At 37.1% G+C, this 18,837-nt stretch overlaps 1 protein-coding gene across 2 annotated transcripts in view; it reads left to right on the top strand.

Annotated features, from left to right (window-relative positions):
- LAMA2 (laminin subunit alpha 2) overlaps positions 1-18,837 on the top strand; it is a gene marked incomplete at both ends in the record, with an annotated part of 514,626 nt that overhangs the window by 394,456 nt on the left and 101,333 nt on the right. For both annotated transcript variants that reach the window (XM_084228925.1, XM_084228924.1), the window contains 2 exons: positions 2,711-2,809; positions 14,696-14,807. In XM_084228925.1, coding sequence (XP_084085051.1) covers positions 2,711-2,809; positions 14,696-14,807 — 211 coding nt within the window. The remainder of the gene's footprint in view (positions 1-2,710; positions 2,810-14,695; positions 14,808-18,837) is intronic.

The raw sequence follows: 18,837 nt of genomic DNA, 5'->3' as shown, positions 1-18,837 counted from the left end.
AATATAAAATAGCAGATGATTTTTACTAAAAGTAAATTTTTGCTTGCCACAAGAATATGAGGCCAACTGCTTCCACACAGCTTCTCTTACTGGCATGCTTGGTTCTCCTACCTTTCCATTATTTGAACTAGAGAGACCCTTGCAAAAGTTGCTGAAATGACATTTGGCCTCATAGACAAATGCCTGTGATTTATGTGCACCATCTGCCGTGGGAACAAACAGACATGCAAATGCAGGCTCTGAGACCCAGGGCCTGTGTCCACCTTTCAAGTGCCCACCCACACTTCCCAAAGTCACCATATTAACATTTCAATATAGTGTCTAAACTGAATCATAAGACTAAAAGTTTGTACTAGAGAACTAGTAGACATTTGAAAGTACTTCAACAAAAACTAATTAGAGAAACTCTATTCTAAAGCTTTGTTAAAACTGTCACTAGTTAACAGGATAGGCAGAAATATTAAGGAAATTGGGAGTTTAGTTGATGAAAAACAATGAAAGGTGACTACTTACACATTCTCAGTCAACTGTCAGATGTTTCCGAGAAATTCTGAGTATTTCCAGTATTGCGTTTGGTTCCCAGGTGTTTTCATGACTCTAGATGCAATCACTACCTTCAGGAAGCTTAGTGCCTATGTGGTTCAAAAAACATAAACTAATGATTAAGCTATTAGCAAAAATACCTCCATACTCTGTGCTTTATAAAAATATTATATACTGTAGAGTACAAATATTGAAGAAATAGGTAACCACAGAATGCATCCTGGTGAGAGGATAATTTATGTTGGAACTTCCAATTTATGTTGGAAGGAAAGACACAGTTTTATTTTTGTAAGATTTATTTATTTATGCATACAAGTACTGGAGTGCAGGCCAGAGGTGCGGGAGGTGAGAGGATTCACCAGATACAGAGTGGGGAGCAGAACAGGAGGATTGACTGAAATACACTGTTGAAGGGAGCAGCGGGCTAGACAGGAGAAGTCTGGTGCACCTTGTGGGTTGCTCCCTAGCTGGCTGGGGATGGAACTTGTGCTGCAGTGGCTGGCAATAACTTGATAGCACTGTGTCTTTAACCCCTGTGCCACCAGGGAGGCCTGGCACAATTTTAATAAGCAGAGAAATATCGATGAAGACTAAAGTAAGTGATAGTTATTCACTGGGCACTGGCAGACACCGTTCCAGGGAATATGTTGTTTAATCAAGACCATGACCTTTCAGATAATAATATGCCTATTTTCTAGAAGGCACCAGTAATGGCAAAAGCAAGAATAACTAGCATTTGTTGTATAAAGACTAGACAATTAAGTAAAGATTTATGTATGAATTACAGCAACTCCAAAAAATTAGGAAGGAGTATTATATCATCTATAATTTTTATGGTAAGGAAACTGAAGTTACTTGTGAGATGCAGAGTCACGTGGCTTCTATGTGGAGAGGTGGGATTTGAATAGAGGCCTGTGAGGAGGAAACTCCTTTGCAAAGCTGAGAGAGAAAATCACATCCTTGAGAGGACCCAATCCACCAGTGGCATAGTCTTCCTGACTCCTGGTACACACATCCTTTTGCCACTAAATCTAAAAAAGCCACAAAAATAGAGGTACAGATGTGAATTAGGACTCTCTGCAGATGTTTGATTTCCCTTAAATTCCAGTCTTTCTTGATTCTGTGTTTGTGTTCTTCTTTAGTAATTCATAATATTGGGGTACTTGGGAACCATTTTTATATTTAAAATCTTTAAGCAAATTATGACTCTCTTTGCTCAATTCCTTTTACTTGTAAGTACCCCTGGGTTGTGGCCAGGCAATACCAGTAACTCACAAAGTTGTGCTTATGAAGATGTTGTAACAAGGGAAGCTGGAAATTATGGGGAATTTGGCAATGTCTCAATAAGGGGATATTAAGAATAGCTTATAGCATTTAGCTCACACTAGGCAATTTTCAAGGAAGCAGAGGGTTGCCCTGAACTGGGTACTGTTAGAAAATGGAAGTAATTCTACAATTGAGTATTCTAATGAATCTAATCTAGAAGAAGGAGGCTAAAACTATGATTAATAAGGAGACAGTGGCCACCCATTTTAGTCAGGAAATGAAATTTTTGGGACTTTTGTGGTCTGCCCAGAAACCACGATTTTCCTATGCTTAGACAACACTATGGAGGGGGTCTCATTTTCTGTTTTATTCGTCACTGTCACAGATTGATCTGGTCTGATATGAGAGCCTATCTAGCTCCTGCCAAGGCTGAGGTTGGCTAGTTAGTCAGGACCCAGCCACTGCCCCCTGTTAAGGGTTCCCGTTGTCTTTCTGTGTATTGTGTATCTGCTATTTAAATAGGAATCTTAAAGAATCAGTTCATCTTAACTTGGCCCCATACTGGCCACGTGATCTTCTGTAAATTTTTAAGCCTCATCAAGCTACAATTTCCTAAGATACAAAATCACCTCATAAAAATTAAATGAAAGAATTGTGAGAATTGTTGTAAGAATGAAATGAAAAAAAGACCTAGTAAAAAATAATTTTTAATAAATTATTGCAATTTGTATTGTTTGCCAGAATATTTTGTACAATACTTTGTGTAATAATTTCTATTTGTTTTGAAGGTGAGAAGGCTAAATTCTTGTATAGGAAGGAAAAATGCATTCTGTTAAATGTTCAACCCATGCACACTACAAGACCAACCACTAAAATGTACACAAAATGAAATCTTTTTCAGCACTTGCTCTCACCTCAGAGGGCTCCAGAAAGGCTTATTCAGCTGGCAGAGGGCAATCTGAACACACTCGTGACAGAAATGAATGAGCTCCTGACCAGGGTAAGTTCACAAAATCACAAATCATCTTATAGCAGATAGATTATATACGTGAAGGGACGTTGCTTCAATTTCTGAAATGCTAATACTGTTCTTCCTAATTCTCAACTAGATCCATGAAATAGATGTATTTTTGACTTGCTACTTTTGTCTCAAATAAAATCCTGGAACTCAGTAGTACAAAATAAGTTCAGGATATTGGGAAGTGTCGAGGATGATGACTAAAAATACAATTACTGTATTTTGAGAACTCTGTCAAGTAGCCTCCATGGAGAAGTTTCATCAATATTGAATTCCAAAAGCTCTGGCTTTGACTATGTGGAGAAAGAAAAGCAAATGAAAAACTGTAGTCTCTTTGATTTCATCATGAGATTTTTGCATTTTTGTACACATACAATCTGAATCAGCATCCCTCAGCAAAGAGGAAATCTTAATTGTAAAATTCCAAAACCTACACCAGGAGAGGTGTGAACCTCTAAGTCATACACAGTGTTGTAAATAAATGTTACTTCATTAGAAAATAATACAATTTAAAAAAATAATAAAGCCAGAATGTAAAGACCTTCTCAAGAACTGAAGTTTTAAACTTTCAAACCTGCAGGTGGTTAAGGTTGTTTTTGCTGACAGAGAATGAAAATAACATAAAGTCCGCCATCTTGTGGCCAGAAAAATGCATGAACACTAGCCTGTAATTTATAAAGATCTAGTTTGATTATGTAAGAGCTTTAAATGACAAAGAACTTTAGAACTAGGAAATTCTTACAAAGTGTTTTTTAAAAGAGATACCGCCCCTTGAAAAGGAAATGAATTAGTAGCATCATTCAATTCACTAATTTCAGGGACCTAAGAAGGAGCCAGTCTCTATATTCCCCCTGGTCCAATACCATTTCCACCTAACCTACTGCTGCTTTAAGAAATTTCTCACATGGAAATCACTTGAGTTTCTGAGCACTTCATGCTAAACAACAGCCCTCATGTTAGAACAGCATACCCAACACTTTCTCCGATCTGTGTACTAGCCATGTAGAATACAGGTTCAATATAGTTTCTTGCCAAATGTAGTTAAGCTTTAATTAGATAAATGGATCCAGTTATCTCATATTAATTGAATAGTTAATTATTATTTATTATTTAAATACAACTTAAAATCAAGAAATTTTGAAAGGATCATAGCAGCACAAACTCAGTTCAACAAACACATGCAAATATGCCTAGAAAACCCAAGTTAGGTGTCAGCAGGTTAAAGAGAGAAATGAATCCCAGTATCTACTTTCAGGGAGCTTATAATTGTGTGTGTATGTGTGTGTGTGTGTCCACTTAACTGTATATATGGCAATATAAGGACAACTGCATGCAAATATATAATACAACATGAAATAAAATAAAAGTATGAGGAATACATACAAATGGAATGATTTAATCTGGTTAGAGGTAATTGGGGAAAAGTCCAGGTAATTGTCATGGTATTTTATTTATTCATTCATTTAATGAATACTTATAGAGGCTCTGCTGCTGTGTTGACATAAACTATTACAGAATGACAGGCTAGGATTAAGGTGTACATGAAACTGATGTCATCATTGATCTCATCAAGTTGATTATAGCTTAATGATCTGAGCCTAAAGACACAAAATATATTCACTAGGAGAACCATATCTTTATTATTTCTTTATTATATCTTACATCCTTTCATATTTCCAGAAGACTCCCCCATACAAAAAAAATTAAACAGACTTTCTATATTAGAAAAAAATATGGTTTAAAGCAAAACTGAGTTGAAAACACAGGAGGTCCCATAAACCCCCTATCCTAAATATGCATAGCTCTCACCCTTTACCAACTTCTACCCTTACCACACAATGGTACACTGGTACAGTAGATGAACCTCATTATCACTCAAAGTCCATAGTTTACTTAAGGGTTGCCTTTTGGTGTTGGGAATGTTCTATGGGTTTTGATAAATGTTTAATGTCATGTTTCCATCTGTATCATAGATAGTAGTTTCACTGTACACCTATTCATCCCTTCCTCCTCCCCAAAACCTGGTACCCCACTGTTTATTCTCTCTATTGTTTTGCCTTTCCAGAAAGCCATATAGTTGGAATCATACAGTGTGTAGCTATTTCAAATTGGCTACTATCACTTCATCAAATATATTTGTGGTTCCTCCCCTGTCATTTCCTGGCCCTATAATTCATTTCTTTATAGCACTGAATAACATTTCCCATTGTTTGAATGTACCAGTTTATGTGTTCATTTACCTGCTAAGGGACATCTTGGTTTCTTTCAAGTTTGGCAATGTGAATAAAGCCGCTAGAAGCATTTGTGTATAGGTTTTGTGTGGATGTAAGTTTTCATTTCATTTTAGTAAAAATCAATTGTTACATCATATGATAAGAATATCTTTTGTTCTATAGGAAATCACCAAATGTCTTCCAAAACATCTGTGCAATTTTGCATTTCCACCAGCAATAATTCAGTGTCTCTATTACTCCACATTCTCATCAGTATTTGGTATTATTAATGTCTTGAATTTTGGCTGTTCTAATAGGTGTATAGTAGTATCTCATCTTAATTTGAAATCCCCTAATTATATATGATGTGAGGCATCTTTTTATATGTTTATCTGCCACATAGATATCTCTGGTGAGATGTCTCTGCAGGTGTTGCTATGGGTGAAATGTTCATGGTACCTCCAGAATTCCTGTGTTAAAACCCTGCTCCTCAAGGTGATAATATTAGGAGGGAAAGCCTTTGGGATGTGATTGTCATGAAAACAGAGGCCTCATGGATAGTATTAGTGCCCTTATAGAAGGGACCTCAGGGAGGTCTTTTGCTCCCTTCTTTACTATGTGAAAGAATGCTCTCTATGAACCAGAAAACAGATGATCACCAGAAACCAAATTTGCAGAATTGATCTTGTACTTCCCAATCTCTAGAACTATGAGAAATATATTTCTATTCTTTATAAATCACCTCATATGTGATATTTTGTTATAACATCCTAAATAGGTTAAGATGGATGTTTCTTCATTTCTGTATTGTAGATTTACTTATTATTGAATTTTAATAGTGTTTTGTATATTTTGCACAACAGTCCTGTATCAGATACGTCTTTTGTAAATAATTTCTCCGACTAAGGCTGGCATTCTCATTCTCCTGAGAGAGTGTTTTACAGTGCAAAAGTTTTTAATTTTATTGAAATCCAGCTTATAAATTATATTTTCATAGACCATGCCTTTGGTGTTTTATCTAAAAAGCCATCATCATACCCAAAGCCATCTAAATAGTCACCTTTGTTATCTTATAATTTTACAGTTTTGCATTGTACATCATCCAATTTGAGTTCATTCCAATGCTAGTTTTAAAATAAGCCTTTTATTTTAGAATATTTTTACACATACAGAACAGTTTAAAAGATGACACAGTGTTTTCCCATGTACTCCATACCTCCCTTACCCCTACTATTAAAATCATAGTGTGGTACATTTATCACAAGTAATGGACTGATGTTGATTCATTATTAACCAAAAACTGGATTTAATTCAAATCTCTTCAGTTTTACCTACTGCCCTTTTATTGTTCCAGGATCCCAACCAGGACGCTACATTATGTTTGTCATTATGGCCTCCTAACCTCCTCTAGGCTAAGACAGTTTCTCAGACTTTCCTTTTCTTTTGATTATTTTGACAGTTTTGACATGTCAGGTTTTTCTTATATTTTGTGGGCAAGACCACAGAAATAAAGGGTCATTTTTATCACATCATATTTAACTCATGTAATCAGTATGTCTTATTACTGTTGATGTTGACCTCAATCACCCGGATGAGGTAGTGTTTGATAGCATTCCCACTGTGAAGTTACACGTTTTCTCCCTTTCCATACTCCAATTCCATATTTATATGCCCACTATTCCAGATAGTGGAATACAAAAAGCCAGGAAATAAAACTGCTGAAAGCAGGGATCTCCTTGATAGAGTGATGATGGGGAGGGAATGGAAATTATCACTAGTGAGCCTTGTCCTTCCCACATTTATAATTGGAAACATAATTGTCATGGAGACCTAATACTGACATCAACACATTGAGTTATTTCCCTGTGGTCAGCTTTATTGATAATGATAGTTGAATGGAGACACATGGAATCATCACTGGAGGGCTAGATGACTTAAATATCCAACAGGATCAGGCTAAAACCACCGCTTTCTTTGTCTCACAGTTATGAAAGATCCAGTAGTTGGACCAGCAAATGAGGAATGCAACTGCCATGATTTCCAGTTATCCATGGCTACAGTAGGGGGGCAACTTCCTAAGCTAGGACATTGGAAATCCCTGGTATCATATCCCCAAAGTTTATGATGTAATTGATTTGAGTATGAGCACTGGCACTTTCAAGAGCTCTCCAGGTGACTCTGATGCCAGCCAAAATTGAGAACTATTGTGCTGATAGTCACCTGGCGACTCTGACTTCCCTTTGTAAAGTGCTTTGATTGGTATGACCAATCTTTTGATGCTTCTTTTTTTCTGTTTTGTTGGCAGACCAGCTTCTTTATGATGAATACATTCTATATATTTGTTAAAACATTTGGCATGTTTTGTTTCGCATTGCTGTTGAGGAAGCTGTTCTCTCTCCTGTAAGTGCTTAGGCTGTGGTTGCTTTTTTTTTTTTAAGTACCAGTTTTTTTTTTTAAAGTTTTATTTTATTTATTTATTATATAAGCACTGGGTACAGTCAGAAGTGTAGGAAGGTGAGAGAATTCACCAGAGCCAGAGCGGGGAGCAGAGCAGGCAGAAGGACCGAAGCACACTGCTGAGGGGAACAGCGGGTGGCAGGAGAGGTCTGCGCGCCATGTGGGACCCTCACCATCTGCTGGGGATCGAACCGGCACCGCAGAGGCTGCGGGCAGCTTCGCAACCCAGCGCCCAACCGCTGCGCCACCAGGGAGGCCCAGCTGTGGTTGCTTTTTAATGGAAAAACCTAGATCTCTAATACCCCTTGGTAAATAGAATAATGTTCTGCCCCAAAACAGCTAACATGTATTTTATATAAATTTAATGTATAAATATTGCATTAGCAAATTATTACACAATTATATGTCTCTTGAATGTATTTTGATTTTTTGCCATTTTAGCTTCCTATTGGAATATAATATCCTTCATTACAGGAGTCATATTTAACATATTCAAAATGTCCTACAATATGTGTGGAATATTTAGGTGCTTTTGATGATGACCCCATATGCCCCTGTGGCTGGTGTCCTTTGTTTCACACCCAAACTTAGGGGACAACATGGGAAACAGGTCTGCATTCCCTTTTAGATGTCCACTCCCAGCTTGTTGCTAAAAGGATGATAAGATAACCAATGACAAGTTGGTGACTAAATCTAATGGAAACTTTGTTTTCCTTGAGTACCTATAGCAATTGCCAAATTTGAGCCTTCTTCTCTCTTGACATGTTCATCATTCTGTTTTTCTCTTAATTCTGTAACCTTTCATTTTCAGGCTTTTACTCTGTCCACTGTCCATTAAAAGTTGTTTTTCTTAGCGTCTGATCCTCAGTTCACATATCCTGTCATTCTGCAAACTCTTTCTTTGGATTTAATTGCCTTTACATGGTAATGATTCATAAATTCTTATTTTAAAAAAAACACTTCATTCTTGTACTTTGGTTGTATATACCTAATTATCCACTGAACATCTCAAAATAATCTAATGATTTGGATTAGATTATTTAGAACCCATATCTCCTCCTACTTAAACCTCTTCAGGGTTTTACCCTACAATAGTTAACCAGTTTCCCTAAACAGAATAAGTTGCCCTTCACTTTGCCTTCTCTCTTTTACCCTTCAGCCCAATATAGTTCCTTTCTATGACCTTTCTTTTTTTTTTTTTAGAGGCATGTTTTATTTATTTATTTGTTTGTTTGTTTAGTTTATACAAGCACTGGGTACAGTCAGAAGCCCGGGAGGGTGAGAGAATTCACCAGAGGCAGAGCAGGGAGCAGAGCAGGCAGAAGGACCGAAGTTCACTGCTGAAGGGAGCAGCGGGCGGCAGGAGAGGTCTGCGCGCCATGTGGGACCCTCCTCTGGTGGCTGGGGAGCTGCCGGGGATCGAACCAGCGCCGCAGAGGCTGTGGGCAGCTTCGCAACCCAGCGCTCAACCGCTGCGCCACCGGGGATGCCCACTATGACCTATCTTTCTAATTTACCCAAGTCCAACCAATTACCATTCATGACATAATGAACTTTCTGAATCACAGAGCTGATCATGTTACTGTCATTCTCCTTTAATTTCTAAAACAAGCAGCTCTCCATTTTATTCAGAATGGCATCTGCTTTTCTGCCATCACGATCTGATTCTTAACTTCCCAGTTTCATCTCTACCCCCACTCATTGTCTGATCACTGGAAACTCAAACATTGAATGCATAAGCCAGAAATGTAGAAATCTTCTTATAATGATAAATCTTCAATATAATGATATTGAGTTGGATATTTTGTTACTTAGATAAACATCTCGTAAGAGTTTGTATTCCATAAGGGCAAAATGCTATGTAATAGATGGAACTTCAGAAAGTGTCAAATTTTAACTTTACTTGCATTCATTTCTTGCCTAGTGAAAAATCAAATCTAAATGAAGGTGACACATTTCCAAAATGATAAAACTAGTTTTTTAATTATTTAGGTGTTAACAATATTACATGTTTACAATGTTTTATTTATAGTTTTAAAGCTGTTGGGCTGCCAACAATGTTTTTTTAATTTATGATTTTATATTTTAAAAGAGAAAGATAATGTATCATAAATTATACTTACTTGGCTTGGAACTTCCAGATTGACACCTGAAATATTCAGGGAGAAATTTCACATGTGACTGACTGGTTATCATTCCAGAGGATCACTGGCTGCTCTCTGGCTCTTGTGTGTCATCTGTCCTAGTAGCCTGCCTGAAGAATACTTTGCTGACACTTAGATATACAGAACTGGTAGTGTTTGAAGATGACCCTCAAGGATATCATATAAATGATTAGATCTGAACTTTAATTTTAGCAAGAAACCATGTAAGTCTGCAAATGCAAAGGTGGGTAGCATGTAAGCAACATTGTCTATTCAATAGTTAGATTTGTTCCATTAGAGTCTAGTTTTAACATAAGAAGGCAGAAATAAAAGACACTAGTAATATCCAACCAAGAAAATTATGTGCACATTTCAGGAGGCACAGTGAGAACTGCTTGAGCAAAAGCAAAAAAGTAACAGCTACATTGTTCAGAAGAAAATTAATGTGTGTCTAATGATAATGCTTGCTGCCTAGATATAAATACTCTCTTTTTAAAAATGAGGGGAAAAGGAAGAAAAATAAAAGGAAAATATTAACTAGTTGGATGTGCTTGAATATAAAAAAAAATGGTAATGAAAGGTAAAAGAGATACACATAAGGTACCGTGTAAGGAATCATTTACAAAGGAACACTGGAAAAACTGTAGAACAGAGATAAGAGGATGTAAAAATAGGAAAATCAAAGATAGAGAATAAAAGGAAGATTGTCCAACATATTAGGATAAATGAGAAGACATTTGTCAAATACTCAAAGGATAAGATAATAGTGAGTAAGAGGGAAGGCGGCTAAGGGACGAAGATGATAATTCAATAAAATACAAAAAGAGCCAAACCAAATCAGACACACAGCCCTCATTATGTAGTATTTAGCATTCATCTATAGCATTATCAGTAGCCTGTCTTGGGTGAAACAGACTTTTGTGAATTTTGCTTTTACAGTGATGCCACTGTCACTACTCCCCACAGGTGACAGTGCATTTGTCACAGGTTTCTTTCATGGAGGTTCTCATGGGAGGTTTTGACAAGGGCAGTTCTTCAACTCAATTACTGTGTAATGAGACATAGTTTCAAAAAATATACCCTTACAACTTTCTGATGTGTATTTTAAAGTATGTTAATTTGCCAAAACCCAGCCCTTATACATTTTAAATACGACATCAGCTAGCGCAACATCCCCCCTCCCATCAGAATGCTCAACTTTTTTTTAAATCTTTTCCTCCTCTCCCTGGACGTCAACCAAATAAAAGTTGGTATTTGGTGCAGATAGAATATAAATCTGTGAGAGGCAAAATTTGTGCTTTGTTCTTAATACCTTCTGTGTGTGTGAGTTCAGAAAAGTTACTGAACCTCACCATAACTTGATTTTCAACTGTGTAAAAATATGTCTCATGCCCTGCACAAATCTCTAAAGGCAGGAATTCTAAATGAGACACAAGAGTATTGTAAGACCTCTGAGCACATGTATCAATCTAGCAGCCCTGTGTGTGTACCCCATCTTTTAGAGTGCCAATACCATGAGTCAGTGCCTTTACCTGCCAGAAACCTCACATCCCCTTGCTTAGAGTGCAGAGCCAAGAGAGGGAGCTCTTCTTGCTGTGCAGAGAGAAGGCCGTCTCCTTCTTCAGCAAGTATTACAATGACCCTCAAAGATTTCTGCCCCCCCAAACTCCCATCCTGCCCCCCCCGCACTATACTTGGTGTGCAATTGCAGGCTAGTTTTGAATGCAATGAGGCTAGTGACTGGGATGCAGTGTGGCTGGGACTGGACGCTCTCAGCCTTGGCTTTCTTCCTAAGCTCTCAGCTGCAGCTCTTGAGCAGCAGTTTCCTATGAGACTCAGAAAAACACCCAGAAAACTACCCAGCTGTCCACCTTCACTGGCAAGTGTAGCACCAGGCATATGGCCACTTTGAATGGTACTGGGAAGGCATATGGAGAGAGATTTATTTCCTCCAACAGGCTTTAGAACTTCAAAAGGATAGTTGGTTTAATTACCATTGTATCAGCCAATCACCCAACATCTTTGACCCCCTACAATTAGCCAGCCCTGTGCCTGGAACTCTGAGGAATATAAAGGGTTAAGACAGCTCCAGCCTCCAAAGATGGTGATTAGAAAGATATAAGTAAACACTGAGCAAATCAATCACACATTATAGTCCTGAATGGTGGTAATGATAGTTGCTTTTGAAAATCTAAGACAGCAGAACATTTGCTAAAATAGGGAGATGATGTCACAGAGAAGGTGGGATTAGACCTGAATCCCAGAGGCTGGAATTATTGTGGTTATGAACAAAAGCTTTTCCTGGGACTATTCAAAGAAGGGTAAGCAATGGGGATGGAATTAAAGTTGGCAAGATTAATTAGGAAATTTTCTGTTTAGTCATATAGTTAACAGCTTTTTTTTTTACATCATTGTTCATTTTTAAACAATATTTGCTTTCCACCCCCACCCCACCCCCCCACTCAGTGTAGTCCCCATAGTATTTCTTTCACCAATGTACCCATGTACCATCACTGTGCTCCTCACTCCCTCCTTCCCTCTGACACGTCTCCCTCCTCCACCCCTACAGGATGCTTTCATTCAGTATTTTCTGTAAGTTAGGCATCATATCAGGAGTTGGCTATAAAGTGATGAGCAAAGCAAACCAATTTTCTGCCCTCTTAGACCTTGTCTGTTAGTCTAGGAGACAGTCAATTAAATGTAGGCCGACACATAAATCAGTGATTCTAAAATGCAAGATGGCAGTAAGGAAATGTCCTGTTGCAGGAAGTGTGGCAGCTGGATAGGTGTGCTGGAAGTGCCACACTAAGAAGAGATACTTATTAAATGAACATTGATGGAAGACAAGGCCCAGTCACTGAAAATGTTGAGAAGCTCATTCCAGGCAAAGATAACAGAATATAAAAAAGACCCTAAAAAAGGGAGAATGGATATATTTCAGACACTAGAAGGAAGCCAGGGAGGCTGATTGCCCAGGATCTTAGTGATCACCTTTTTAACTTCTTATCATGGGGCATGCAGAATTATTGATGTGTTAATGTTGGCGTTTTTATATAATCAGTACTGAGTCAAACGCTTGCTAATAATGGCTCTTACATGTTACTGCATAAATTAATTAGGTAAGTAGAAGTCAAAGCAGTGAATACTATCTTGATCATCCAGATTTAAAAGGGAGAGTACAGTAGTATACATTTATTTTTTTTAAACTATGGGCTTTCAGCTATTAGCAAGAAATGGTAAGATTGATGGTATGAAAATTAATGTAAATTATTATATTTTGGTGAGATTGATATTATAAAGCAAGAAATAAAATTTAAGTTAAAATTATAATGTGGTTTTTTTGGTATAAGAAGATACTGGCGGCAATGATACATTAATTCTTATAAGAAGGCATTGAAAAATAGCCATAAGGTAGATCAAGTCCCTTATAGAGTACTGTGATATGTGAAAATAGGAGTGATATCCTACAGTCAAGTCTAGATAAAAATCTAAAGCAGTTCAGAGACCAGTGTCTTGAGCAGTTGACTTTAGTAATTCAAAAGCAACACTAAAACAAATTGTGTCTCTGTGTGTGCGTGTGGCATGTATGTATAAATGGTTAACTGACCCATCTGAGCCTCAAATATAAAAATAAAAATGATTCTATAATTAATATTTTAGAAAAGTTAATCCAGAACATTCTAATATATTAACATGCTCCAAATCCATTGGGTATATATCCTACAAGCTGCAGGGGAGAATTTTTAAACTCCCAATGAATTCTTATCCTTTCATTCTTTTATTTGTGAAGGTAATGCTTGTAGGTTGAAAAACAAAATGATAATAGTTGGATGTCAGGATGTCATATTGTACCTTTTATGCAAAAAATGTGAAATTTTTCATGGATTAAACCTCGACTGCCCCTGGGAAATCACAAAATGCAGTACAACTCCTAAAACATCTCTTACTACATTCTGCGCTAGTTGAACATTTAGTCTATTTTAAGTTCTATTTAAAATTCACTTATGTATTACAAAAAATGAGATTCTCTAGATACATCTAGAATGCAAGTACCCTGGTATGAGATTACAGAATATCATTGCTCCACCAACTTGGTCCTCGTTGAAATTATATTGAGGCAGTTTGTGATTCTTTGAGTCATTATCTATAGATTATCCCTCTTTTCAGTGAAAAAAGAAGTCATATTTACTAGCATATATATGCACGTAGGAAAAAGAAGTATAAACCTATTTCAAGGTGGTCTGACTATAATGCCTTTTAAGTAACTTTCATTAGATGTTCCATTTTTATTTGACTAAATGTGGTATATCTTAACTATGAACACATTAAATAGATTCTGTTGTGTCAATATTATTTTCGATGTGAATCAAGGATAATGCACATGAGGACACTGAGGAAGTATGCTGTTGGGAGTTCTGTTTTATTTTGTTGACAATAATGCATGGTTCTGTGATTAATAGCCATCATTTCTGGTTATGTTATATTGGAAAACTTAGCACTTATTCCTCCTTAATGTCTTACTGACATCTTTAGAGTGTTATAAAACAAGCATTTACTATTTCATAGCTAAATATTACCCCTTTCTTGTTTTCTTAATTAACATATTGCTCTAAACCAAATCTATAAGATCAGCCTTATTGAGACAGACTGCCCGTGTCTCATTCAAGAGATCATTGCTACACTCCACACTTTTCGGTAAATAAAATATAGGGAAAACCACAATATGTGGAGGCTGATGAATCCATTAAAGACTTTTGGCAACAGTACCTTAAAGATATTTCAAAAATATGCTTTATCACATCTCTTTGGCATTGTATAAAAAGGGGATTTTTAAAAGACCAAGTACAGTTCTCTGATTGCTATTTAATGGAAGAGGTAATAAAGTTTAATTGTGTACTTGAGTACAGGGTGTCATTTCCAGTACACTTAATCAATAATTCATCAATTGCCTTTGGCACAAAGTATTATTTGGAAGAAAATATAGCCACTAGGTGCTTATCTAATGGCAGCTTCATCATCTGTATTAATTATGCTTTCCTACTTTGGATCATCAGGCTACCAAAGTGACAGCAGATGGTGAGCAGACTGGACAGGATGCTGAGAGGACCAACAAGAGAGCAGACTCTTTAGGAAAATTCATTAAGGAGCTTGCTCAGGATGCAGAAGGTATTACGAAAGTCAAAATTTGATCATTATTTCTCCCAACGAAAAATAAACAGAGGGATTACACAGGACTGGAATTTCCCTAGTAAGAGATGACATTCCTAAATTTGAGGGTTGGATTTTAAAAAGTATTTTCATCAATATAATCAAGGCCATTATCTGCTAGGAACCTACAACCTAAATTGTTAAATGAGTGACAACAATGAATTAGTAATTGTGCGTGTAGAATAGCAGTAAATTGAATGCATTCCTTCAGGAAGGTTCCAAGTCTTGAGCAATGGTTGCTATGATTAAGTAACTAATGGGCAACTTGTGCTTTGCTATTGTTTGTATTCAAAATAATTTAATTTTTTTTTAATTTTGTAAAAGCTAATTTTATCATTTAACTCAGCACATTAAAGCAGCATTTTAATTTCTCAAAATGGCTTTTAAAATAATTGGTACTGGTTTTTAATGAACATCTGTTGCTTGGAATTTGGTTGTGCCTACCAGAAGCTATAATGCATTTAATTCACAATTCTTTGAGGAATTAGTTCTTGGCATCTACCCATCTGATGGCAAATCAAAGTAGATACAATTTAGGGAGCAAAAGCCCAGATTAAGAAATTTAAAGAGGGCCTCCCTGGTGGCGCAAGGGGTTAAGACACAACCTATGAAGCTTTCCGCAGCCACTGCATCATGAGTTCGATCCCCAGCCAGGGAGATACCAACATGGTGCAGCAGACCTCTCCTGAATCACCCACTGCTTCCCTCAGCACTGTATTTCAGTCAATCTGTCTGTTCTGTACCCCACTCTGTCTCTGGTGAATCCTTATATACATAAATAAATAAATCATTGGGAAAAAAGAAATTTAAAGAGAACAGAAAACACACAAAAAAAATCAGTTCTTAAATATCTATTAATATATGATAACATAATACATATTTAGGAAGTTGGATAAAGGTTTATGGGTTTCTTTTTATTTTTAAAAAATAAAACATTTTTATCGTTCTCCATTATCATCCATTTTATATATTTTGCTTTGTAATACAGCCAAATGAATCAAGACATGATATAAACTTCAAGGAAGATCTTGACAGATAACTTTAAGGAATCATGAGCTGACACACAAACTCCCAAACATTTCCCACTGCAAGAAGCCAACAGTCTTAATCTGAGACAAAATGTGAGGCAAAGCATGTCAGAATCTGAAACATAAATTACTCCTACTATAAAAATCTCAGTTTACTCATTCCTCTGCTTGCTACGTGAAGCTGTGGTGCTTTTTCTGGTTTTATTTTTCATAAATGCTATTTGAAAGTTACTGCTCCAATCTCCAAAAATACCATTGTGGTAGAACAGTTTCACTCTATCTTACATGAGGGCTTTAGTAATAATCCTCGAGGAACTTTCCTTTTCCTTTCACCTTAGTCTCAAACACTCAACATCCAGGAGATTTTAATCAACTATTATTGCCCAATAATAAATACTAATATGTGTTTTCAGTCTATCCTTAATCAACTTGCACGTATCAGCTTTTACCACCCAGGCTGTGCACTGCATAAAGGTACCAGCAAGGGGCAGAGTACAAATGTTTAACCCAGGCTTTGCTCATCGTCCACAATTTATCCCTCAAAGAAAAGGGTTATGTTTCATCAAATGTTCTCCTATTCCCTGAACCGTCCATCAGTCCAGTGATTTGGTGTGTCACTGTCATCCAAATCTCCTGGATGTTGATGGTATGTTCACATGGGCCACCTTTTTCTAAGTCAAGTGAAGTGTCATGTGGAATAGTTGTGATCCCATACATAAAGAAAATTTGAACACTATTGCCCTCCTGCAACAGGTCTGAAATAAGATTGTAGCTACAGTCCTTCATTTAAAAAAAAATTAGGGAGGGCCTCCCCGGTGGCGCAGCGGTTGAGCGCCGGGTTGCGAAGCTGCCTGCAGCCTCTGCAGCGCCGGTTCGATCCCCGGCTGCTCCCCGGCCACTGGAGGAGGGTCCCACATGGCGCGCAGACCTCTCCTGCCGCCCGCTGCTCCCCTCAGCAGTGTACTTCGGTCTTTCTGCCTGCTCTGCTCCCCGCTCTGGCTCTGGTGAATTCTCTCACCCTCCAGCACTTCTGACTGTACCCAGTGCTTGTATAAATAAATAAATAAATCTTTTTAAAAAATCAGGGAGAATTAATGTGATTGTCAAAATGTCATTAAAATTTAACTGTGAATATGCCAGCACTAACTGAATTCTCAGTTGTGTGTGAATTACAAATCTTGGCAGTGTAGAGAATTAAAAAGAAAGTAAGGGAGGGAGGGAGGGAGGGAGGGAGGGAGGAAGGAAGGAAGGAAGGAAGGAAGGAAGGAAGGAAGGAAGGAAGGAAGGAAGGAAGGAAGGAAGGAAGGAAGGACAGACAGACGGACTAAGGGCCTCCCTGGTGGCACAAGGGGTTAAGGCTCAGAACTGTGAAGCTATCTGCAGCCATTGCAGCGTGAATTCAATCCCCAGCCAGGGAGGTGATACAGCATATCTCTCCTTTCTTTCCGCTGCTCCCCTCAGCAGTGTATTTCAGGCAGACCTGTTCTGCACCCTACTCTGCCTCTGGTGAATCCTCTCAACACCACCTCTGGCCTACACTCCAGCTCTTGTATGCATATATAAAATAAATACTAAAAAAAAGACAAAGAAACTCACTCAAAGTCTTCAAGTTGATAAAACAATACATCCATAGCCCATTTTTCATTAAAAAATATAATGATGGTAGATAATATTAGTATTTTTAGATTTTATTTCTGATAAATCACTGTAGAAAAAGCTTCAGCCTGACCTTTGTCTGTTTCAGTTTTATTTTTAAATACATGGAATGTCTTACTCATCCTATCTCCCTTATAAAGTTATGATCTCTTATACATAATCAACTTCTATTAATTGTAGGTATTCTCATGTGAGTAAAATTTTATGAAGTCTGCTCTGGTATAACTCCTGACTAGATCCTGACTAAATAAATTATACTTTGTTCTATTCACTATTAGAGTTAACATACATAAACCCATGAGGGTAAATTTTGACTCATAATGGCACTCAATAAATGCTAGACACACTTCTTTCCTGTTTTTCAGGTCATGGTATTATTTGCCATTCATGACAAGTTTACCCCATCAGAAGTTGCCTTTTCACATTCACTATGAAAAAGTTTTGCTTCTCCTGAGGAATTAATTTATTTTTAGATTAAGATACTGTGTCCCTCTGAAGCACTCCATTTTTAACCACCCCCATACCTTGACTATTATGTTTTTTAGAACTAGATTTAGGATCCATTGCATTGAGCATTATGACATGCCTCTCTGTCTAATGATGCTTCCCCTGATTTACCTTAATTGTCTTTATCCATATCTTATTTCATGTTAATTTTATCTTGTTTTAAAGATATTTTAAAACTACTTTAAATTCCCTTTGAAATAAAGTAGAAATAAATGATAAGTAAATTGAAAAGACACATTTATGTGACAATTACTTTCAATCCTGTTGAAAGCATTCTACAGTGCTAGACCATCTCTTTGGGTAAAAAACTAACACACTCCTCTTTACTTTTAATAATACTAAAAAAAGCAAATAGAGAAGCAGTGGAGCAATCAGACCTTGATTAAAATGGTGTTTTAATACAGTATCACTTTGCTAAAGCATTTTTGTATACCTTCATAATTTTTCTTAGTTGATTACCTTTGCTTTAAAGAAAAGGATGCATTGCAAAAGGTACAGTCACCTTTGCCTTTTCTTTCTCTACTGTTATTCTTTTTCCACCCAATTCTTACCTGTAGATGCCTTCACAATTAGGACACAAGAGATATAGTGAGGCTGCACCACACTTTCCTCTCTTCTTCAATAACACCTAGATCAGGATGTGAATTTGATCAAATTTCAAAAAATACATCTAATCAAAACTCATGTAATAAAGCAAAACACAAAACACCACTGTGGCTGACTGGGAAGTGGGGTTTACCCCTGTCATTAAAAATGTTGTAAATGAGTTCAGTGGTTACTGATTCCTGTTGTCCTGC

The sequence above is a fragment of the Talpa europaea genome (assembly GCF_964194135.1).
Source record: "Talpa europaea genome assembly, chromosome: 2".
Classification (NCBI taxonomy): Eukaryota; Metazoa; Chordata; class Mammalia; order Eulipotyphla; family Talpidae; genus Talpa; species Talpa europaea.
The sequence above is the reverse complement of the archived record's forward strand: the minus strand, read 5'-3'. Positions and strand labels throughout refer to the sequence as shown.